The 26303-nt window shown below is 41.6% G+C and overlaps 1 protein-coding gene across 1 annotated transcript in view; it reads left to right on the forward strand.

The window, feature by feature from the left end:
- Window positions 1-26303, forward strand: part of ADGRG4 (adhesion G protein-coupled receptor G4) — a 1724535-nt gene that overhangs the window by 1644175 nt on the left and 54057 nt on the right. Inside the window, exon 28 of the mRNA XM_085607949.1 lies at window positions 5350-5505. Within this exon, the coding sequence (XP_085464075.1) occupies window positions 5350-5505 (156 nt within the window). The remainder of the gene's footprint in view (window positions 1-5349; window positions 5506-26303) is intronic.

Consider the following 26303-nt stretch of genomic DNA (forward strand, 5'->3'; position numbering starts at 1 on the left):
TAGAAACACAGAGTGACCCTGAGGAACAGCCATTTTTTACCAGTCTCGAGCAACAATAGTCTGAATACGAATCACAAGAATATCAAGTTTTTTCCACTGAAGTTGGTGCAATACAATACGATTATGGGGGTTTATCAGCACATTTATAGTGCAATCAAGATCTATAGTGTATGTACGGGATCTGTTTTAGAATGATGCGTGGGCAGCAGGAGTGAAGAACTAGTTTTTAAAGTCAGCCGCTCCGAACAGTACCGGTAGGCTGAAATATCTTCAATTTAAACAAGCAACAATCGGGAAAACAAAATAAAAACTATAGTGGGTGCCTGCTTTGGCCCCGGGTGGGGGGGGCTGGTGAATGTGGTTGCCCCGAGGGGTGGGAGACTGGTGAGTGCTGTTGAGATCAGACCTTGGCTTCCCTGCATGAAGAACTGGAATCACGAGGTCTCCACGTGCTGAGCCCATGGCACTCAGACAGTGCTGTAACTTTAAAGCAAGGGTGTAGCTTTTGTAGTTACAGCAGGCTGAGAGGCTTAAAAGAAGTTCCACCAAATTGGATGAACACAGTACTTGGCAGGTGGGAGACTGATAAGAGAAACACACAGAGGAAAAGCAGGAAAAAGCATGCTACAGCCAATAGAAACAGAGGAAAAGTAAGTGGAAAGCATGCGAACCACTGAAAAGCGAGGGTGGGATGTAAGCCTCTTTTAAGATTTATATCAAATACAATAGATTTCAGAAGCACAGTGCAAGCACTGTGCAGGCGAAACCTAAAAAGGCTTTGGCACAAAAAGTGAATTATACATGCAAGCATTAAACACATGCCTATGTTTATACAAGTAAAAGAAACACCCTTCAGTGCACATCACAGGCATCAATATCGGTGCCGTTTCAGAGGCATTATAGTTTTAATCATCCCATCGTTTGCCTGAGTAGGAAATCAATTTGCCCATTTGTGTGATACACACAATTATCAATCAAAAGCGAAAAAAACATGTTCTGGTAACTCCGTACGTCGGTGCTGTACACAATTGTGTTCACTACATGAATAAAGTAAAACAAGCAAGACACCATGAGGGGCGGGTGAGGAAAAGGTAAAAAATGCTTGATCACTCAGCTATTTCTGTTATGGTGGGCGGGAAGCAAACACAGCAATGAGAGTGAGGGGCAGCATGGAAAATGGGTGCAAGGAAAAAATCAAACATGAGAACGTGATGGAAGGAGAGTGCAGACACACGATCTTTGGCCATGCTCTAAGGAATAACCATACACAAGAATGAGAGATGAGAGCTGCTTCAGTATTGGCCTGAGCGCCGATAATGTGCGCTCCAGCACAGACTTGGAGTCTGTGCAGGCTCTCTCCAGCCCCAAAAATGCAGCTGGAGTTGCAGAGGGGTCACTGCACATGTGGTTTTAAGCCGGCCTGAGACCACCCGCCAAAAACCACATGTGCAGTGTAGGTAGAGCCCACCACTCCCTCTCCCGTCTAGTATAACCCTGGCCTCGCCCCAAGCCCGAAACAAGTAAAATAAAAGATAAAAAGTGGGTTTTAAACAATACGATTATGGGGGTATATCAGCACATTTATAGTGCAATCAAGATCTATAATGTATGAACGGGATCTGTTTTAGAATGATGCCAGAACGTAACCTCACAGTTTGGCATAAAGCGTGGGCAGCAGGAGTGAAGAACTAGTTTTTAAAGTCAGCCGCTCCGCACAGTACTGGTAGGCTGAAATACCTTCAATTTAAACAAGCAACAATCGGGAAAATAAAATAAAAACTACAGTGGGGGCCTGCTTTGGCCCTGGGTGGGGGGGTTGGTGAATGTGGTTGCCCCGAGGGGTGGGAGACTGGTGAGTGCTGTTGCGATCAGACCTTGGCTTCCCTGCATGAAGAACTGGGATCACGAGGTCTCCACGTGCTGAGCCCATGGCACTCGGGCAGTGCTGTAACTTTAAAGCAAGGTTGTAGCTTTTGTAGTTACAGCAGGCTGAGATGCTTAAAGAAGTACCACCAAAGAGGATGAACACAGTACTTGGCAGATGGGAGACTGATAAGAGAAACACACAGAGGAACAGCAGGAAAAAGCATGCTACAGCCAATAGAAACAGAGGAAAATTAAGTGGAAAGCATGCAAACCAATGAAAAGCGAGGGCGGGATGTAAGCCTCTTTTAAGATTTATATCAAATACAATAGATTTCAGAAGCACAGTGCAAGCACTGTGCAGGCGAAACCTAAAAAGGCTTTGGCACAAAAAGTGAATTATACATGCAAGCATTAAACACATGCCTATGTTTATACAAGTAAAAGAAACACACTTCAGTGCACATCACAGGCACCAATATCAGTGCCGTTTCAGAGGCATTATAGTTTTAATCATCCCATCGTTTGTTTGAGTAGGAAATCAATTCGCCCATTTGTGTGATACACACAATTATCAATCGAAAGCAAAAAAAACATGTTCTGGTAAATCCGTACGTGGGTGCTGTACACAATTGTGTTCACTACATGAATAAAGTAAAACAAGCAAGACACCATGAGGGGCGGGTGAGGAAAAGGTAAAAAATGCTTGATCACTCAGCTATTTCTGTTATGGTGGGCGGGAAGCAAACACAGCAATGAGAGTGAGGGGCAGCATGGAAAATGGGTGGAAGGAAAAAATCAAACATGAGAACGTGAGGGAAGGAGAGTGCAGACAGATAGGCGAGAAATACTGGACAGAGCTAACTACAAAAGATGCACTCTGTATAGTGCATTAAACAAGAGAAATAAATAGTTCCCAAAAGTGTGAGCTGTCTAAGGACACAAGATCTTGGGCCATGCTCTAAGGAATAACCATACACAAGAATGAGAGATGAGAGCTGCTTCAGTATTGGCCTGAGCGCCGATAAAGTGCGCTCCAGCACAGACTTGGAGTCTGTGGAGGCTCTCTTCAGCCCCAAAAATGCAGCTGGGGTTGCAGAGGGGTCACTGCACATGTGGTTTTAAGCCGGCCTGAGACCACCCGCCAAAAACCACATGTGCAGTGCAGGTAGAGCCCACCACTCCCCCTCCCGTCTAGTATAACCCTGGCCTCGCCCCAAGCCCGACACACGTAAAATAAAAGATAAAAAGTGGGGTTTAAACCTTTTTTATGATCTTTTTATATTTACATATTTTAAACTCCTGGCGGGGGGGCGACGCTCCTCCGCCATAGCAAGGAGCCGCCGCTGCGGCTGCCTATTGATGTCCAAATGCTGTGCTTGTTAGCACATTAAATTCTGATCTATTGGCTTTGCCAATGCTTGCTAAAAACAAGATGATAGCTCAGAATTCTGTCATTCCTTTGGGAATATGGCCCTGTAATTAAGAACTGGAGGCTATACTAGGCCAGCTGTAGGGGTACTCTCATCCGAGTAGGGTATTGCTGTTTGTCAGCTTGAGAAAGTCTATGGTAAGGGGGCAGGGTGTTTATGTCCACCACACCTCAAACAATAGAACTAATCCTGCTCGCCTTTCTGCCTATGCCTACTGAATCTTAGTTATTTATGTTTGCCATTCCCAATAATTGTGAAGTTTTGAGCGAAGTATGCATTTCGTCCCTTTTTCCACCACTTTGTTTAAGAGGCAATACAGTTTTCAAAACGTGATGCCTACTTGAGAAGCACTTTGTCATGCCTACCTTTAGGCAAGGATTATTTTTTAAACTTGGCCACTTCACCTTTGGTTTCTTTGATTAATGCTGCATTTTGGCAGTCATGGCTTTGGATACAGGAACTTTTTCATTTTGTGTGTCTGGACTTGGGGCTCCCTCTGTGCTGCATGATTGCCGCTTGGAGGCGCCATTTCGCTATGGTTGTTGCACTCAAAGTAGGGATGTCTGAATGTCAATGCACCAGGGCATTGCAGAGCAGACTATATACTTGACTCTTCATATGATTTTAAGAAGTGTCAAATTATAAAATCTTGCTGAGCAGACGTCATCGCTAATTGTTTTTCTGAAATTCGAAGCCAGAACCTTGCTGAGCTGCAGTATATATTGATCACTTAAACACATGTACAATCCGCTATATTAATAAACAGCACTTGTCTTGTTCACTAACTGGTATCCTGTTGCCCTGAGGCATGGGGACACCAATAAGGTTTGAGCAATTTTTTTCCAGCAATCGAAGCATAGTAATGTTCTTATGCTAATATCATCAGTATTGCGCATGTATTTCTTTCCAATGAAGCCGAGTTTAGAAGTTGATTTATCCGTTGATTCAACAATGCCTCTCTTAAGGGAGAATTTATGGCGCCAGGTTGATAAACAGCTTCATGTATTACATTTAAATAATCTATCGAAACATCATATGTTTAATTCCTATTATGCAGTCGTGTTCATTTTAGTGTTGTAAAGTATATTATTCTAGGTTCTCAATTTGTCAATTTTTGACTCTGCACACTTTGGTTTCTTTCACTCCTCTCTGTCTGTTTCTTTATCTTCATTTACTGCTCTTTGAGTAAGTGAGTGAGCAAGTTAGTGAGTTCATATAGCACTCAGTGGCCCTGATTACAAGTCGGATAGAGAGGAATTACCTTGTGGAATTCAACTCTGCCCAATCACAACTGGCCCGGTGTTCCACAATAGGGTTTTCCCAATTTCAGGAACACTGGACCGATTTTACTAGCAAAATATTTCAATAAAATCATATAAGGCTTGGGCAGCAACAGCAGCCAGACCTCGGTTCTCAGCCCCACCCAACTTTTTTCTATAACAAGGGGGGAGCATGCAATACTCCTTGTTGCCAGAACTAAACTTTCTCTTCCCTCCCCTGTAGATGCGAGTCCTGACGGACTCCGTAGAATAGTGACGTAAATGATTGGGTGTGGTTAACAAAATTCATGACATAGTAGGGACAGTTAACGTTTACACTCTGAAGAATAAAGACGTGTAATACTGAGTTACGTTTGTGGCATGATCATTTACGTGTAACCGGGCTGAGGAGGACACTACATCCCCATCTCTCCATAACCACCTTTGTCTACTCCTCCACAGAGAAGCCCCCACATGTTTACCTCCATCTCATAGCAGGTGGTAAGTGAATAAAACTCCTCATTATAGAACATACTGTGTGCAATACCACACTCTAATTCTCTGTTCATGCATTTATTTCCTATTCTGAGGGGTTTAACTCATAAATGCACAGTACTTGCAGAGTTTTACCACACGCTAATGATAATTACATGTGCGGAGTTCTCACCCCATCAGTACCGTGCAACTTGTAATCAGAGCCTTAGTGGGCAAATCACATCTACCACTATAACCCATATTTTGTACTATAATAAATGAAGCTTGTAATTGTAACCAAGCCTTTCTTTTCATTTCAGGCTGGAGTGGACCGGCCCACATTGGATCTATGCACAAAGCCCTAGCTTGGCCGCAGATATCTGCACCAGAGTCGCTGAAGTCTCGCTCATCCTCCTCAATGTCCAATGGATCAGGCTCCTTCTCAGATGACAATTCTACAAGGAACCTCACAAATGGTATATGAAACAATACCCAAAATTATTTTCTCCACAGTGTAAATAAGGCCAGATGGTTGTATGTCAGAATATCGTAGATAAAGAAATGTTGTCTGACATAAGTATCACTTATATGTCCTATTGGATGTAGGTTTTCTATTATTAAGTCAAATGTAGCAATATTTTTGTAAACAACAAAATGACAGGCTATAGTCTGAGTATGACAATCTGGTACCAGCCATGGGTTTGTAGTCCGGCTGAATATTTATGTGAAACCTATTGCTTTTTTATGAGTGAATTGGAAGCCTGCATTCCTGTCATCTGTTTTTCAAGTCCAGTACTTACCTATGAAAGCAATAGCTTGACAAGTAATGGAGCGGGGGGTCTCTGAACATGATCAGTCTCTTGGTGTAGCCATTGAAAAGACTCCCCCAACGGTAGTCAACTTAAAGTGTTCAGGGAGAGCTAGCATTCAGAAGCCAATTTCATTTTCAATAAATCAACACAAATCTATAATAACCACAGAGAGGATGGTTTACAACCATAAAGGTTTATTTTCAGATTATTAGTTAATTACACTAGTCAAGCTTTTCAAATATTAATCAAAAGCTTAATTATGGGGAAAAGGTTGAGGCGTTCATGCTCCCTAAATCGAGATATTATAAAGTACTGAATGCAAATAACCAGTATGTAAAGAATGCAATTTATCCAGATTGAATGTTCCATATATAAGCGAATTCTAGCTAAATTGAGAAGTGTTTATAGGCACTGCGTGGGACTTGTAATCAGACGCTGCTGGCTCTACAGACTCCACATTGCCAGAGGACTGCTTTGCTGTGCTGGCCTGCTGCTTGCAGGGCTGCTGGAGGAATGGCACTCTGCAAAGTAACTTTATGTGCTGGGCTGCTTGCCTGCTGCTCGATTTGTGCCTCAAGTGTTCTCCAAGGGCTTGTTGGCTTGCCCCCTGTTACTATAATCTCAGGGCCACTGTTACTATAATCTTAGGGCCATAAAAGATTGTGTCCTGAGCACCCCTGCCGTGAGACTCTGTCTCTGTGAGTCCGGCAGCAAGGTGCTCTCATGAGGCGCTATGATTGACGACTCATGGTCTCCCTTATGTTGAGCGCTGCCTAGTGTCCCCAGTTTCTAAGGGTCAGTGCGTATTTAGCACCCCTTGAACCTCCAAGAACCAGCACGTGTCGGGCACTTCTTCTTTTAAGTGACCTGCGTGGGTTTTCGCATCTCAGTGCAGTGGGAAGCCCTGGAGTGCTGGCCACACCTGGTCTCAGGGATGACCAGAGCCACATCACAGCAGCTCTGAAGGAGATTCTCCAGTGTGGCCCCTAGCAAGGGGACCACACTATACAACCCCTTAGGGAGAGGTACCGTCCAATGTCACCTTCTCCCTGCCTACCAACCTCGCCACCCGGGCGTCAGAAATCCCCCCAGCGAAGCCTCGTTATCGCGAGAGACGATGTGAACAGGGCTCGCAAGCTGTGCTGCCAAGGAGAGGGCTTCTGAGGGCCATGTCAGAGTCTCTCCCCAGCAACAGCAGGCTCCACTTGCTGGGAAGAAGGTACTGTGGGGGCCACAGGGGAAGTACTGCCATCCCCCCATTTGTAACAAGGCCTCATAATCGATTCCTGAGTTGTGCTTCTTAGACTTTTTTTCCAAGCTCCAATCTCCAGTACTTATGCATGACTCATGCATGAAATGCAAGTGTATTATGCGTTGTAACAGGAAGATTTCATTCGAAACAGGCACGCAGCTCCATTCTGCACCAGTGAGAATTGTTCAAGATATGGCCCTTAATGTTTTGATTACGCAATATAATGGTGTTGCAGTGATGAGTTGGGACGATACGGAATCAGAGATGCAGCTTGCAGCTCGCACACAGATGTCAACAGTGACAGAGTAAATCATTGAGCCATCACACTACAGTGTAAAAGGACATTAGCCATCACAGATGCAGGAATGTCCAGACTGCCCGTACGTGAGACTTATAAATGGAGCAGCTGTCTCTTCTGTTGGCCACTGAATTTGACATCTACTTAGGAGGTCACTTCAGCAGCATGAGAAGGTAGTGGAGAATTATTCAGAGTTTCCTTCTTTCATCACTGCACTGTTGTCTTTCGTTTTAGATCTGTTTCTTTTTAGTATTTCTGATAAAATCCACTCTTTAGGAATGTCCAGACCTTTGAATTAGGATTTAAATCGGTGTTTTCATCCTCCGAAGTTCAGGTAGAACCACGTGCTATTGGCAGAGCAAAAGAGTGAAAGGCCAACCCTGAAAGGTGCGCAGGGTGAAACACAATATTGCTAGAAGTTTGGTGAGTACTCACAAGCAACTAGATTCTGTAATGCTTTTCCAAAAGTTCCTAAAACATCTTGCTGCTAGGTTCAATATTAATGTTATTGGTCACCAAGATATAAGAGAAAATTGTATTAGAAAGACAAAGAGACAGGAGCCCTATTGAAGCATATAATAATGGTTTTATATCTTGTCTCATTTGAGGCCCATTTAATGCATAACATATTCCGCATAATGTACACTTACCAAATTAAATGTCGGTAGAGACACAGAGAACCATGCAGGCATCATAATACCTGTCAGCATTGAATAGAGAAAAAGATGAAAATTGGAAATGTGCACATCGTTGGTGAATTTCAATGTTCAAGCGGCACTTGAGTAGATGGACCTTTTTCTCAAATTGAGGCTTAACATCCATTCAACAACAATACATGAACAGCAGTGAGGCATGTTAGGCTCCATGGTAAAGACCGAGAGGGGTAGATTTGCAAATCATGAAGGTTTATTAGATTAGCAAAGTAACAAACTCAAATCATTAAAATTAGTCATAAATCTATAATCACCTCATAAGGTGCAGTTTGATATAATCTAAAGCAATTTCAAAGGAAAATGATTTGAAGATAGTCAAACGCAAATCAACTCATTCAGGGAAATTCCTTAAACACTAAACAAAGAATTCAAAAGGAGTTGGAGGAAAGTAAATTAACAGATCCTAGTAAGTAAAGTTTCTAAAGGCAGAACCAAATGAAGGTTCAGTTCGGCAAATGCGAAAGGATTTGGTCATGAGCTGGACTCTTTGAGCTGGCAAAATAAGCACATATCACATCACTCATGGCATGGTCAGTGACATCATTGTTGGCATCTCAAATGACATCACTGATTACATCATCCACAGAACCACCACCCACACACCTACTCACATACCCATTCGCAGACCTATCCCAGTACTCACACACACACCCACTCACACACCCACTCACTCTTCCATAGAGCCACTAACTCATACAGTTACTCACACAACCTTCATTCACCCATACAGCCACTCACAACCAGTCACTTACCTGTACAGCCAAACACACAGCCACACACACACCCATACAGCGACTCACACACCCACTTATTTACCTACACAGTCACTCACACACCCACTCACCTATACAGCCTCTGAACACAGCCACTCACTCACCCATACAAGCACTTACACACACACCCACACGACCACTTACATATCCATCCACACATTCATACAAGCACTCTCACATCTGCTAGCTCACCCATACAGCTATTTACAGACACATACCCTCCAATATAACCACTAACACACCAACTCACTTGACGAAACAGCCACTCACTCACCCATGCAGTCACTGACACACCCAGCCACTCACTCATACAGCCATTCAGACACCCACTCACTCATCCACACAGCTACTCACACACCCAGTTATGCACCCCTACAGACACTCACACACCCAGACACACTAGGATACATACAGTCACACAGCCACTCACATAACATATGTTAGAAGTAGTATCACTCAGTATTAGTGCACCTAGTATACTAATTTAGCTTTTGTAGTAGGTTAGTGTATATGCTTAACAATCATAAACTATAAAACTATAAAAGTTATAGTTGGCTCAGGTAACTATAACTGCTGGATTTCTAGTGTTTTATACGGTTGAAATCAGACCTAACTGTAACATCCCTGTGACTTTTGTTTTTTTTCACTTAATTTCTAAGTTTTAAAAAATTCTATTTCCTAACATCCCTGTTACCTTTGGTTTTCTAAAGTGTGTATATATATATATATATATATATATATATATATTTATAATATATCTACATATCTATATCTATATATATATCTATCTCTCTCTCTCTCTCTCTATATATATATATATATATATATATATCTATATATATATATATATATATATCAGCAAACAGATATTGTGTCAGCCGACAAAAAGGAGAACACTCGCGGCAATTCTTTAAAGTGTTATTTTACTGTGCACAACCTCCCCAGCACTGACAGACGCGTTTCGCCACTACGGCTTTCTCGATGTCAGTTTGATCAATCTCACAAACACCATTTTAAAGTTAAAATGTGAATATCCGTAAAAACATTTCTTACATAAACATAGAAAATGGCTCAAAAATGTTGTTACAATGATTTGTCTTTTTGGCGACCATCTTAAAACATGTTTCTGCCACACGTTAAGGTAGATAAATCTATATTGTACTGCTTTTGAGTCCTCTATTTTTTGGGCAACATTTCTGAGATTTGCGGGGGAGTTTTACGGTATGCCACTAGAATCTACTTTTTCTGGAATGAAAATATTTTTCTCGCTCCCATAAATCAGATAATACAATTGTTATTATACAAAAATTTCCCTCATTTGATTGAGTTTCTATGTAGCCCTGAATGGGCAAATCACATTTGTGTCTCTCTAGAAACATGAGGAGGGGTATAGAAAGCACTAATTATATGACCATAAAGGAGTAATTAAAGGTGTAGAGATTCCACCTATCTATAAAGGGAATAAAAACATCAATGTATTACAAAATAAAATGTGGTTAAGTATTTGGGTCATGATTTTACCCCTCATCTCCACCGAGGGTGAACTGATAATATATGTATCATCCCAGTTTTATACAGCCCTGCATGGCCAAAATCATGTGTATATTCTAAAAGTCCTATCATGAAGGACAGGGGCGAGAGGTGGGTGAGAGAGAGGGTACAAAAAATCAAACAATTCAACTGATCCCCAGTGTGTCAAGTGTATTCCCTTATGTAACGCATGTGGATGGGGTCAAAGGCTCACAGTCTGATCACAGTCTAGTCACATATATGTTACAAAAAGACCCTATGTCTAGGGCTACTCCTCCAAAAAAAGAAGCTGTAACAGGCTTCTTTCCCTTCTTGAAATTTAAAGCCTGAAAATTTAGCCGGAAGGTGACTAATTACAACATACAGGGGAAGGGGTCCAAAACAACCAAAAGTATCAATCGGCTCCTAAACTGTAATTCAGAGTTCACAGTCTACTGTCTAGAATGCCCATGCCAGAAATGCTATGTGGGTAGTACCATTCACCCCGCCAAAAAGTGCATTTTAGAGCTCATGCGTGCGATTGCTAAAAAAGATAGTACTTACCCAGTAGCGCGTCACTTTGAGAATGCCCACAACAGCAATCGAGATCTAAAAAAAAAATTGTATTGACCAAGTCCCCAAAAAGGAGAGAGGTGGCTAGGGTCAGAAACTTAAGAGCACTGGAATCAAAGTACATTATAGAGTTAAACACAATGGCGCCTTCTGGTTTGAATAATGGCGAGGAATTAGGGGCCCACTTAGAGTAAACTGTATAATCTTGCATGAGTTTGAATTTAGACATAGGGTCTTTTTGTAACATCTATGTGACTAGACTGTGAGCCTTTGACCCCATCCACATGTTTTACATAAGGGAATACACCTGACACACTGGGGAACAGTTGAATTGATTGATTTTTTGTACCCTCTCCCCCCCACGTCCTTCATTAGAGGACTTTTAGAATATACACATGATTTTGCACATACAGGGCTGTATAAAACTGGGATGATACATACATTATAGTTCACCCTCGGTGGAGATGAGGGGTTAAATCATGACCGCAAATACTGAACCACAATCTATTTTGTAATACATTGATGTTTTTATTCCCTTTATAGGTAGGTGAAAGCTGTACACCTTCGATTAATCCTTTATAGTCATATAATTAGTGCTTTTTCTACCCCTCCTCACGTTTCTAGAGAGACACAAATGTGATTTGCTCATTCAGGGCTATATAGAAACTCGAACAAATGTGGGCAATTTTTGTATAATGACAATTGTTGTATTATCTGATTTACAGGAGCGAGAAAAATATTTTCATTCCAGAAAAAGTAGATTCTATTGGCATACAGTAAAATGCCCCCGTAAATCTCTGAAATTTTGCCCAAAAATAGAGGACTCAAAAGCATTACAATATAGATGTATCTACCTTAACGTGTGCCAGAAACAATTTTTAAGATGGCCGCCAAAAAAACAAATCATTGTAACGAATTTTTTTAGCCATTTTCTATGTTTATGTAAGAAATGTTTTTACTACTGTGGACTTATGTGTAAGCAGCTCACCACAGCTGGAGAATTGCACCCAGGACATGTGGTGCGGCGGCAGTGGCCCCTGTTTGACTTTATATATATTTTTATATATATATATATATTTTATATCTATATATAGATATATAGATATATATATATATATATATATAGATTACCTACTGGTGGTCGCCAGTAGGTAGCTATAGTTAGGACCCTGTTTCCATAGGAAAACCGCAACATTCTATTTTGAATAACTTTGGCGCCGGTTGACGAATCCTCGCGAAATTTTCAAAATAGGTGGGGCGCTGTGCTCCGCTCCTACCCCGAAAGTCTCGGGGGGATTCGTCAAGCGGGGGCTGAGATAAAAGGGGGGTCCCAAAACGCGTTTTTCCCATGCATTTTTCCATAGGACCTTTAGACACAGCTACAGCCCGAACGGCTGAACAGAGTTCCTTGAAATTTGGCAGAGAGGTAGTCTACAGGTCAAGGAAGTGCCTTTTGTAGGTTTGGTGTAAATCTGTTCAGTAGATTCTGAGAAAATAGCCTTTAAATCAATATATATATCTGAGCCAGCTTACGGTGCGCTTACGGTGCGCTTACCGTACGCGTACGGTGACGTGCGCGAGCGCGATTCTGATTGGCTGTTAGATCTTAGTAAACATTCGAATCGGTCAAAACCAGGAAGCGGCGGCCGCCATTTTCTCTCTCGCACTCTGAGTGTGGATTAAAAAACAAAGGACCAAAACATGTAAAGGGGCTGTTTAGACAGCTCCTAAGCACCTAGCCATGTTGGGGGAGTCCCCAAAGATCCCCCAAGGCCAAAAACGGAATTTTAATTTTTTCGATAATTTCGCTGATTACGCTTACCGTACGCGTACGGTAAAAAAATTTTTTTTTTTTTTAAAATTATCCATACTCTCCCCACCCCATGTGCAAATGGTGCCCGAAGGGCACCATTTGTGCATGGCATATCACCGATGTCAAAAATTAAAATATTACCTTTCACAACGAAGCGCATCATATGTCCTCCATGTGCGCACGGTGCGCGAAGCGCATCGTGCGTACATGGCCCATCTAGCGTAACGTGGTACCGCGTGCCCACCGTGCGTGCACGGCACTAACTGCGTAAAGTGGGCGCGCGGTGCGCAAAGCGCACCGCGTGCTCACTGTGCGCGCACAGAACGAACTGCGTTAAGTGGGCGCGCACGCCACGAATGGGCGCGCACGCCGCGAAGCGCATCGTGCGTACATGGCCCATCTAGCGTAAAGTGGGCGCGCACGCCACGAATGGCGTAAAGTAACTTAGCATTTAAAAAACCGTACAAATTCACTGAAAAAACCATAGGTTTCACACACGTTATAGTTAGGAATTAGCATTTAAAAAACCTTGCAAATTCACTGAAAAAACCATAGGTTTCACACATGTTATAGTTAGCGGAAATTTTACTGATAAAAAACCAATGAAATTCCCCCGTTATAGTTAGTGCAGGCAACTATAACTCACGCGACCGCAATCTTCTGCTGATGACATATGTGTCTTTATGAAAAAAAAATATTTGTAATATATGTATAGCTAAAAATTTATGGAAGAAGACATGGGCAAATAAGTGTCTAAATACAGTATTAGCATCAGCAGAGGATTGCGGTCGCGTGAGTTATAGTTGCCTGCACTAACTATAACGGGGGATTTTCATTGGTTTTTTATCAGTAAAATTTCCGCTAACTATAACATGTGTGAAACCTATGGTTTTTTCAGTGAATATATATATAGATATATATTATCTACTGGCGGTCGCCAGTAGATAGTTATAGTTAGGACCGTGTTTCCATAGGAAATCTGAAAATTCTATTTTGAATAACTTTGGCGCCGGTTGACGAATCCTTGCGAAATTTTCAAAACTAATGGGGCGCTCCGCTCAGCTCCTACCCTGAAAGTCTCGGGGTGATTCGTCAAGCAGGGGCTAAGAAAAAAGGGGGGTCCCAAAACACATTTTCCCCATGCATTTTCCCATAGGACCTTTAGTCGAAGGTACAGCCCGAACGGCTGAACAGAATTACTTGAAATTTGGCAAAGAGGTAGTCCTCAGGTCAGGCATGTGTCTTTTGCATATATGGTGTCAATCTGTTCAGTAGTTCCTGAGAAAATTGCACTTAAAAGTACATAAATATCTATAAGCGCGCACCGTGCGCGCACCCTAACGTGCGCGAGCGCAATTCTGATTGGTGGTTACATGTCAGTCAACATTCGAATCGGTCGAAATCAGGAAGTGTCAGCCGCCATTTTGTGTGTTTGGTGTGTGACGGTGAAAAAGAAAGGTGGAGAACATAAAAAGGGGGCAGGGTAGAGAGTTCCTGACCCCCTAGCCTTTGTCAAGGGGTCCCTGAAGGACCCCGAAGGGTGAAAAAAACATTATTTTTTTTTTCAAAAATTCGCTCGCACCATGCGCGCACGGTGAAAAACTTTAAAAAAAATTTAAAAAACTTTTTAAATGAGCCATTCCATATTACAGGATACAGTCAATCTATAACTATATACATAGGTAGTTTATTGTAAAATAAATATATAAAAAATATAATAATACATACATAACTTAGCATTTAAAAAACCTTACAAATTCACTTAAAAAACCATAGGTTTCACACACGTTATAGTTAGGAATTAGCATTTAAAAAACCTTGCAAATTCACTTAAAAAACCATAGGTTTCACACATGTTATAGTTAGCTGGACATTTCACTCGTAAATAACCAATGAAATTCCCCGTTATAGTTAGTTCAGATAACTATAACTCGTGCGACCGCCACTCTATCACAAGGATGATGTCATCAGTGATGTCATGAGTGATGCCACTGACCATATCATGAGTGATGTAATATGTGACGTCATGAGCAGTGGATTGCGGGCGCGCGAGTTATAGTTATCTGAACTAACTATAACAGGGGAATTTCATTGGTTTTTTACGAGTGAAATGTCCAGCTAACTATACCATGTGTGAAACCTATGGTTTTTTAAGTGAATATATATATATATATGCAATTTTTGAATCCCCCAGCACTGCTTCGCTGAAAACGGGACACGGACTCCACTTTGTGCTGATAAATTAATTTATTTATAGTATGGTAGGATGACTCATTTCGCCCATCTCACTGGGCTTGCTCACATAACGAGACACACTTCAATGCTGACATTTAAAATGAAATATACACCACGTCATCGAAAGCAGGCATGGTCATGAAAAACATACTGACTCCAATGCTCTAATTTGTTATGGGAGTTAATACAAATCTTAACAGTGCGCAACATAAAAAGTATTGTACAAGAAGTAGATCTAAAAAAATGTGTTTCGATAAATGTCTTTAAATATTACTGATATATAACTGATTGCTTGTCTTGATACTTGCGTAAATGCAATACAACCTTCTTCATGACCTAAGTCTTTGGTGATAAAACATACACCATTACAGTTTCTCCAATTGCTACAGTACAGACATCCTCTTCACATCCTATTAAAAAGCAAAGTGCCACTATTTCCTGTATGGAAATTGTACCTCTTTCCACCTGGAGTTATAAGAAAGTGCTTGGTGCAGGTATATCGAAACTGCCAATTCATTTTAGCAATATAATCCTTCCATTTATGACAAGTCCGAATCCATACTATTAATTGTTATCTTAAAAACATTATTATTATACAGCTTATAGAGCGCCTGGTTACTCCAACGGAGTGTCCCCGCGCTAGGACACTAATAGTACCATGACATCTGGCTAGAGCCCCCCACCCACCCTACGGCCTAGGTCCCCAAGGAACATCTACGGAAGCCTACTTCCGGCAACCAGGGGGATGCTGCATGAGCCACGTCTTAGGTTTTTTCCAGAACAAAGTCTGGGACGGGCAAGTCCTTAACTCAACAGGAAGGTCCTTCCAGGCCTTAGCTGCAAGGAAGCCAAAAGAGCTCCCACCAGCCCGTCCCTTCCGAACATTAGGCCCAATCAACTTTGCCGTGCCCAAGGACCTTTGGTAGCGTGCAGGTCTATAGGCGGTAAGAAGGGGGTGCAAAAAGCTAGGACCTTTCTTGTTGAAGATCCTGTGGCTAAAACACAAGGCCTTAACGGTGACTCTGGACTGAATGGGGAGCCAGTGTAATTTCCTCAAGGCCTTCCCCACCGAGGCTCGCCTAGAAATATTCAGAATTAACCGAGCTGCAGCGTTCTGAACCTTCTGCAGAATGTTCAGATTTTTCTGGGTCAACCCTAGGTACAGGGTGTTGCAATAATCTAGACGTGACGTAACAAGGGCCTGTACAATGAGGAAGAAGCACGACTGCTTTGAAACGCGTCAGGCCACATGGATGTAAAATTTGAATTTGCAGCGCTGTTTCATCAAAATAAAGGGTTTGTTAACCAACAGCTGGAGGAGTGCGCCTCTCATTGCATGGGCATCTTTGAAGAAAATTCTACGCGGCAGGTCCAGCCGCGGAGAGATCGCACCGCCCCCTACACTGTGCTGGGGATCGTCTTACCGGCATTGTCTGGTTTAGCGACGGCGCAGCTGTTACTAGAGCAAGGAACAGAACTTCAAATTCAACGCTAACTGGAGGGCGATGAATAATCCATTACTGGTTTGCCAAGCACACAGCCACTGGAGGTGTTTAATGGGGGTATTGAGACCACAAGTCCCAGCGTGCATGGCGAAAACTACTAGAAGAGGCACACCTGAGGCCAATCAATGCATGCAGAAACGCTAGGAGCTGTGGGACCCTGAACTTGATGTGCTGAAAAACGGCCTCTGAGGAAGAAGCACGACTGCTTTGAAACGCGTCAGGCCACATGGATGTAAAATTCGAATTTGCAGCGCTGTTTCATCAAAATAAAGGGTTTGTTAACCAACAGCTGGAGGAGTGCGCCTCTCATTGCATGGGCATCTTTGAAGAAAATATATATATATATATATATATATATATATATATATATATATATATTCACTGAAAAAACCATAGGTTTCACACACGTTATAGTTAGGAATTAGCATTTAAAAAACCTTGCAAATTCACTTAAAAAACCATAGGTTTCACACATGTTATAGTTAGCTGGGCATTTCACTCGTGAAAAACCATTGCAATTCCCACGTTATAGTTAGTGCAGGCAACTATAACTCACGCGACCGCAATCCTCTGCTGATGCTAATACTGTATTTAGACACTTATTTACCCATATCTTCTTCCATTAATTTTTATCGATACATATATTACAAATATTTTTTTTTCATAAAGACACATATGTCATCAGTGACGTAATATCTGACGTCATCAGCAGAGGATTGCGGTCGCGTGAGTTATGGTTGCCTGCACTAACTATAACGTGGGAATTTCAATGGTTTTTCACGAGTGAAATGCCCAGCTAACTATAACATGTGTGAAACCTATGGTTTTTTAAGTGAATTTGCAAGGTTTTTTTAAATGCTAATTCCTAACTATAACGTGTGTGAAACCTATGGTTTTTTCAGTGAATTTGTACGGTTTTTTAAATGCTAAGTTATGTATTTATTTATTTTTTTTAAGGTTTTTCACCGTGCGCGTACTGTGCGCGCACGGTGCATTTCGCGTACCATGCGCGCTCTGTGGGCGCGCGGTGCGCTTCACGCACCACGCACCCACGTTACGTAGTTCGCGGAATTTTTCCGTTTCTACCGTGCGCGTTCGCTACGCGCACTCCGCGATTTTTCGTAAAAACATTAAAATACATTTTTGCCCTTGGGGGTCCTTCTGGGACCCCCTGACCAAGGCTAGGGGGTCAGGAACTGTCCAGCCTGCCCCCTTTTCACGTTATCCACCTTTGTTTTTCACCCCCTCTGACTGCGAGAGACAAAATGGCGGCCGACACTTCCTGGTTTCGACCGATTCGAATGTTTACTAAGATCTAACAACCAATCAGAATCGCGCTCGCGCACATCAGCGTGCGCGTACGGTAAGGATTACCGTACGCGCACGGTGCGTGCCTATAGATATATATATTGATTTAAATGCTATTTTCTCAGGAAATACTGAACAGATTCACACCAGACCTGCAAAAGGCACATCCCTGACCTGAGGACTACCTCTCTGCCAAATTTCAAGTAATTCTGTTCAGCCGTTCGGGCTGCAGCTTGGACTAAAGGTCCTATGGAAAAATGCATGGGGAAAACGTGTTTTGGGACCCCCCCTTTTTCTCAGCCCCCACTTGACGAATCCCCCCGAGACTTCCAGGGAAGGAGCGGAGCGGAGCGCCCCACCTATTTTGAGAATTTCACGAGGATTCGTCAATTGGCGCCAAAGTTATTCAAAATAGAATGTTGTGGATTTCCTATGGAAACACGGTCCTAACTATAACTATCTACTGGCGACCGCCAGTAGATAATATATATATATATATATATATATATAAAATTATATAATTATATATATTAACTACCGCCAGTAGGTACTTATAGTTAGGACCTCGTTTCTATTCAAAAAGTGTTTTTTCTTTTGCCAATATCTTTGGCGCCGTTTTACGAATCTTTGCGAAATTTTCAAAAGTAATGGCTTGCTCAGGCCAGCTCTTGTCTTTAAAGTTTCAAGGTGAGTCGTCGATTGGGGGCACGAGAAAAAGGGAAACTTTAGACAAAGCTACAGCCCGAACTGCTGAACGGACTTACGCCAAATTTGGCAAAAGGTAGGTCTTGGTGCTGAAAGCGTTCTTTTTCTAAAATGGTGTAAATCTGTTCAGAAGTTTCTGAGAAATTAAAAAAATGAAAACTATCAGTATCTGGTGGCTGAGGAGGATTTGTGAACCCTCCCGAGCACATGCTTCATTTTGATTGACTGTCAACACTCCAAACCAAGAATTGTTGGCAGCCATCTTGTAACTCGGTAAAACTGAGTCACAAAAAAAGGGGGATAAAATGATTAAAAAAAAGAAAAGGAGTCAGAGTGTGAAAGGTCTGGTTAGGGCTTCAAAAAGCTTTTTTTTAAACGACAGGATTCGCGCTGGGTGCGCGAATCCCACTGAGAGAATTGAAGAAAAAAAAGCGCAGGCTCCCGCTCTTCATTTTAATGAGCCCCCAGGTGGGCCAGGTCCCGGGGGCAATGCGCATAATATATGCGGTGCCGCATGGGCCCCTACAGCCTCAGGGACCTCCACCTCCCAGGGGCTTTATTAATAATGTGCGGGGGCACGCGGCCATCCCGCAGCCCCGAGGACCGCCACCTCCCTGGGGCTTATTTATTAATAGAAGCATGGGAGGGCTTCTGCTCCCTGTGGGCATTGGAAAATAATGGGTGGGGGGCCTCGCGGGCACCCCCAAGCCTCGGGGACCACCACCTCCCCGGGCTTCAATGTTTAAATACGGAGGGGCCTCGTTATCAGGAGCACACTTAAACTATAGTAAATTATATAATGTATCAATCACTATGATCAAACCAAACTTAACATAAACTCACACTTTGTATACGGATATTTTTTATATTTATTACTGCATGTTTAAGCAAAATGGAAAATAGTGACCGCGCATCACCAATTCCCCTTTCTGAAGATTTGAAGAGCCATCACAAAAATGATTCCTCTAAGTCTTTGAGCTCCTCATAAATATGACACTGCAGCTCCCCCAGCTTCACTTCTTTCCCCTTCTGTTTTCCCCACTTCCCTTTTTCTATGATTCACCTCCCTTACTCCATTAAAACATCATTCCAGTTATCCCCCTGATCAATCTCATACACAATAATGAACAAATTGCTTTGACAGCAATAATTAGCATAGGAGTCAGAATGGGCCCCAATATCACGCTACCTATGCCACTAGGAGAGCTTCCTTTGCAGAAAAATCTTTTCCAGTGTCTCCCAGGCACCTGTTGCTTCCTAGTGCTTTAAATCCTTGGAAATTTCAGTAATGTTGTTAACAAACCTGTTAATCCCCGTGCTCTTGTCAGACACATAAGTTCAGCACTGTTGGATGAGTACTATCTTACAGACTCCACCCTCTTTTGCAAGAAAGATATTTAAAGCAAGCCAATTTTGTAAAACCAGGGCCCTATGGACCACACGTTCTGTGTTATTAGCAGACAAGGCTCTGGCAGTCTTGGAAACCAGACCAATGTAGATAGCATTTTATTATTTAGGTAATTTATAACTACTCCTACAAAATAAATCAAAGTGCCTAAAATGTTACCTTCTACTTGTGAAGCACTAATCTTATGTCTGCCTGAAACATCACTTCCTTATCATCCAATTTATCTACAGGATACACCCTTCGAAACACTAAAACTAGGTAACAGCTACCTATGCAGTTTTCAGGAAGCTTAAGATATCCACCTCTTTATCCACATATGAGCCACTCTGGTCTACCCCAACAACTGTGCCAAGCACTCAGTCTCCCTCCCCTCTAAGATACAGTCATTTTGATTGACCAGACCCTTGATTTCCAAAACTATTGAAGACTGGGAACTGTTGAAAACTGTCATGGCTTGTGAAACATTTTTTTCTGATCTCTGGGGTTGGAATTAATACTAAAACTAGGGCTATTCATGTTCGGCTACATTAACAGAGCCTATAGCATGTTGGGGTTCTGGGGTCTTTGCATTTGCGTATTCTGAATTTGCATCACATTCATAAATTGCATTTGACCATCAGTGTGCATTCAATGGCCCACTTTGTTACAATAACGGCACAGAGTAGTCTTTTACAAAATGGCTATTCCCATCCCTGAATTTAGATTAACCTTTATCCCTTGCCTTCTACCCATTTGGGCACCCCCATTCTGCATAATCTTATCACCATCCTAATAGCCACCTCCCTGCATTCCAGCACCAAAGCCAAGACCATTAACCTAAGTTTACCACATACGAGTACTTCTGAAATCCCTCTTTTGCTAACTTCGTCTAAGCCAACATGAATCTCTCCTTGATTTTCTTCTGCCTCACTTCCAAATCCTCACTTCAATACTTTGCGTATCACAGGATTTCATCCAGTGGTTTTGATTCAAATCACATTCTGCTGAATATGTGAGTTAATCTCCGAGTGCAACCCAAGAACAAACTGAGACACAAAATTACTGAGATTCCCTCTCTCAGGATTTTCATTGGCACTGTGCTGTTGAAAAGCTTCCATCAGCTGCTCGTAATAGGCATGAACAGGCTCTTTGGACTTTTGGGTAGTTCTAGCAATTTTCAACCAATCAATCTCTTTCTGTAGCACCTTACCTTTCAGAAAGTGAATAACCTGATTTAATTTATTATGACAATAGCCGAAGGGGCATTTATTTGAGCCACCCTCCATGGTTCTTTGGACGGCCACTTTACATTCAACACACAAATCATTAGCAACAGCAGCATCAAAGAAGGTGTTCAAATCCTCCCAAAGCACCATTAAAACATTCACAAACTGGTCAAACTGAGTGTACCAAAGGTCAGGATAGTCTCTCGGTTTTGGAAATGTATTTGTAAATGTAAAATGATCACCACGACTTCAAGGTACGTGCCCATATCCACCAGCATGTACTTCTCTTAACTGGTTGGCTCTAATCTCTGTGTCACTTTTACTGTTTTCATCTTTCTTGTCAGTCTTTTTATTTTGCCATTCATTTTGAGCCCATAAATTCCTAATCATTTCAGTACCACTCCAATTTTTAATGGTATCAATTAATTGCCTCAAAAGTATTTTTAGTCCGGGCGCTCGCATATTCTTGAGAAGTTTTTCACTCACAAATATTTTACAATTCTTTTCAAGCTGCTGACTACTAGACAAGTCAATCCTAAATTCTGCTGCTATTCCTTCTATAACCACATGAGACTTCCATGCACACCTGGCTGCTTTCCTGTACATAAACAACATTTCCTTCTGTAACCCTCTATAAATTCCAGCTCCAAGTTTCCTTTAACAATTTTCTTGAATTCTGTCTTTGTCTTCAAAACTTCCAACGCTCTTGTTAGACCATCCTTCTCTGAAGTATCTAGTTCAGAGCTTCCCTTAACCTCTATAACAAGTGTACTCACAACAGGGGCTGTTATTAGTGTTTTGGGTCTGCTCTTGAATCCAAGGTAGAACCAGTGCCTGCTGTAACGAAGACTGCTGTAATGGTATGTGTGATTGGAGCTGGTGCAACCAGGAGTAAACCTCGCTCAGGGAGACTTTGGTCAACAGGTGCCCTCACACCTGCAACAGGTGGTGGAGGGTGCCCTCCGACTGCCTGATTCCCTAAAGCTTGATAGACAGCAGTATACAGGGAAGGTCTGGATGATAACAGATCATCCAAAAGAAGGCAATAGAGTCATTGTGACTAGTCTCATCTTTTTTGCCTCAATGCCACCATCCTGTGGTCCTATCTTTCATGCTGCTTTTTCTTTGGTTAATACGGGATACATCCTTATTCCCCAATTGCATCCTCCCTCTATGCTTGATTTTCGGCATCTAATCTCCCTTCTATCTGACTACCAACCATATTCTTTGTTTTGGTCTGATATATCTCCTTTGCATGTGCATTCCCATGCATTCAAAGGCTCCTATTATACAGGTCTGGGTGAAGATTTTATCTCATACAACACCTGCCTCCAATTCTCAATAATTCTCAGATTAAATGTACCATGTGGGGGAAATTGCAAGGACTATTCATACACAGTGATCTATTCCACTGTCTGATCCAGATACATGTGTGTAATTGGACCTTGGTTACCTTGGTAACCATGTAGTGACTCGAATTGAGGCTTAACAAACATCAGTTCAACAAGAACATATTAACAGCATTATAGCACATTTGGTTTCACAATAAAGACAGAGAAAGGTTGATTTGCAAACCATGAAGGTTTATTAGCAGAATAGGATAGTTACAAACTCAAATCATTCAGATTAGTAACATATCAATAACTATCTTACAAAGCAAAGTTCAGTCTAATCCAACGCATATTAAAATAGCAATTGCAAAGCCAAGTAATTCAAAGATAGCCTTATGACAATTGGCTGTGATTCAGTTTCCCTGAAGAGAAATTCCTTAACACTAAACTGAGAATTCAGATGGAGATGGGGAAAAGTCAAGCAGCAGTTGTTAGCAAGTAAAGTTTCTAAAGGCGGAACCAAGTGAAGGTTCAGTTAGGCAAATGAGAAAGGATTTGCTCATGAGCCAAACTCTTTGAGCAGGGCAAAATAAGCATAGAGTCTTAAGAGAGTGGAAAGGAGAAACTGCTGTAAAAAGAGTAGATAGGAAGCCTGAAACAAACTCAGTAATGCCCAATAAAATCATAAGATTCAACAAAAGGTTACACTGCCTGCAGTTCCCAAGAGGAGGGAACCAATCAAAACCAATCTTTTTAGATAAGTAACTGTTGAAATTAGTGCTATACCTAGAAGAATCTCCAGAAGTAGGCTTACCAGATCCATGAAAAAGTGTGAAGCTACAGACCACCAACCATCTAAAGCTGCGTTCCGGCATCTACTGTCACAACAGTTTCTCACAAGAATCCAGAACGCTTACACTCACAACACTCTAAGTTATCCTGACATGACATAACATGAATCTGTGCTATAGAAATGGTTAAGGAGCAGCAATAATCACAACACATCTCCATCCCATACAACTAATACAACATTTGAATGGAAATAAAGTAATGCATCAAGTGTATAAAATAACATATAATGCTAAAAACAAATGTATAAGACTGATACACTATGAACATAGAGGTAAAAATACATTTGATGTATTGATATATGATCATAACATAAAAGTTACAACAGAATTGATGTATAATATGAACACACCCCATATATAAGCATAACCATAAAATGAATCAATTCACTACATAATCGTCACACCGATGTGGTTTGCTCCTTACTCTCCCAGATGTTTTCTTACCAACATCATCCATCTGTGTGTTACCTTCCACACCTGAACTATCCTCAGGGGCACACATTTTGTCATTGAATGTGACCAAATGAGATATGTTCCACACATTTCCAGAATCAAGTACCACAACATTTTTCCTAACCTTGTGAATAGTGAAAGGACCCATGAACTTAGAGAGTCCTTTTTGGACCATCTCAGGTCTCTTTACCAAGCATTTGTCACCTACATTCCAACATTTATCTTGTACAGATTTATTTCTATCAAACCTAAACTTAATCTTTCCTTGATAAGTTCACCGACGGAAATTCACATCTTTATTGGAAGTACGTGTAACACATTTAGTCACATCCAACTTCAACCAGGCAGTATTGAGCTTATTATGAGAGCTACAACCTCTCAAAAAGAAAAAAAGGTGAAATCAAGCTAACAAGATTAGATGTATTGCGGTGAGCCCACCATTGTTTCTCTCAACACTGCTTTCAAAGTGTAAGTTGCTCTATGGACACAGCCCTTTTTCATCCAATCCATTCTCTCTGCCAGACCATTGGCATGAGGAGAACAGAGAGCTGTCTTCTGATGTATAATGGAAAGTTCCTTTAAAAACTCGCACATCTCAGAAAAGATGGATTTTACACCCTTATTCACAATAGGATATTTGAGAATACCCGTTCAAAAGAATTCCTCCTTGAAAAACCCAATCACAGTTTTGATGTTCACCAAAGCTACACATGTTGTGACCACCCATTTAGAGGTATAATCAACTAACAATAGCAATAGCAACAATAGCTCATGTACAGCAATAAGCTCCAATGGACTGACAATGTCTAAACCCAGCTTAATACAAGGCTCTGATGGAACTTCAACAGGTGCAAGAGCAGCACTCCGGGTGGTCTTGCATGTATCATTATTTGCACTCTGCTAACAATCCTTCACAACACAGTCAGTGTGGCGAGCCATTCCCAGTCACCAATAGCACTCATGCAATCTTGCCTTGGTTTAACTCCTTCCTAGATGTCCTTCATGAGACAAGTTGATCATTTTCTCTCTCAATTCATTAGGAGGTACCAACCGATCATCACAGTACATTTTACCTCCAATCATGCAAAGTTCCTTTCTTACATTCAAAACCCCTTCAAGGCATTAGGATTTTTTTTTCTATCTACCCACTCTTCCACAATATACCTCTCTAATGTTGAAGAAGACACATCATTTGAATTGGCAATTGGCCATTCATTGTCACCAATTGCACTTTAACATACCCAGTTAACCAAAAGACCATGATTGTTCACAGGGTCATGATCAAGAGGTAAACATGACAGACAGTCAGCCATGCAGTGTTTTGACCCAGGTAAATACTCAACATTAAAATTATACTCAGATTCACCCTCAATTTAACTCTGGATTCTCTGGAATAGATTCTCTACATTCCTACATGCGAAAATCTGTGAGAGAGGACAATGGTCAGACCTGTGCGTAAATGTTATCCCCATAACAAAACTTGAGTGTAGAATAGCCCAATAAACAGCTAATGCCCCACGCTCAATAACGGATACTCTTCTTCTTCCCCTTTCAATGAGTCCAAACAAATGCCACTACTTTCAACTCACATCCGCATTCTGGGACAAAGAACCGCTCCTAATCCACTAAAACTGGCATTGGTTGATAGAAAAGTACTCCTGCATGTAGCAAAATGTGCATATGTGGAAAGACTCCCAACATTCTGCTTGATCACTTTAAAGACCATGTTACACTCATCAGTGCATACTAACCTCGGAACCCTCCTTTAGGATTAGTCTCAGAGGTTGCGATAGATAGCAAATGCATTATTAATGTTTGTTTTCAGGTGACGGTTTGTCGACAATTCTTTTGGCCAAATTTAATTTCAAACTTATGCCTTCACCCAAAATTGTATGAACAAGGTATTTCACCAAAGTCACTCTGAACTCTCAAAAAAAGACCAACATCTTGCAGTCGTTCTCATTACATTCCGCAAGCAAGGTCTTATCATGTTCCACTAGATTCTTACCATAATCTAAAATGTCATCTTGGAAGAAAGGCACTCTCGGCAGCCCATCCAAAATTGTCCTCATTACTCTTTGAAAGCAGGCGGCAGCAGATGCCAACCTGAATGGCATACAAACAAACTTATGAGCTCCCAAAGGAGTCACAAAGGATGTCAAATGTTTTGATTCTGCATGCAACAGAACCTAATGATATGCAATCCATAACACTAAACAGCTGAACATCCTTAAATAAGGTCAAGCTTTCCAAGATATTAGGTACGGGTTGCATGTCAACCCAAATATGCTTATTCAGACCACGTTAATCCACACACATTCTGATCTTGTTACCACCCTCCTTAGGTGCCAATACCACAGGAGCGAGCCATTCCGATGACTCTATCTCTTCAATGGCTTCCAAGTATCGCAACAACTTGTGTAATTCCTACCTTGAAGGATCCAACATTTGGGACTTTCCTCACTTTGGACACGGAAAGTACAACATTATTTTTCAAAACAATCTTGTGTTCAAAAGTGTTAAGCAACCC

This window comes from Triturus cristatus, chromosome 5_2 (assembly GCF_964204655.1).
Source record: "Triturus cristatus chromosome 5_2, aTriCri1.1, whole genome shotgun sequence".
Taxonomy (NCBI): Eukaryota; Metazoa; Chordata; class Amphibia; order Caudata; family Salamandridae; genus Triturus; species Triturus cristatus.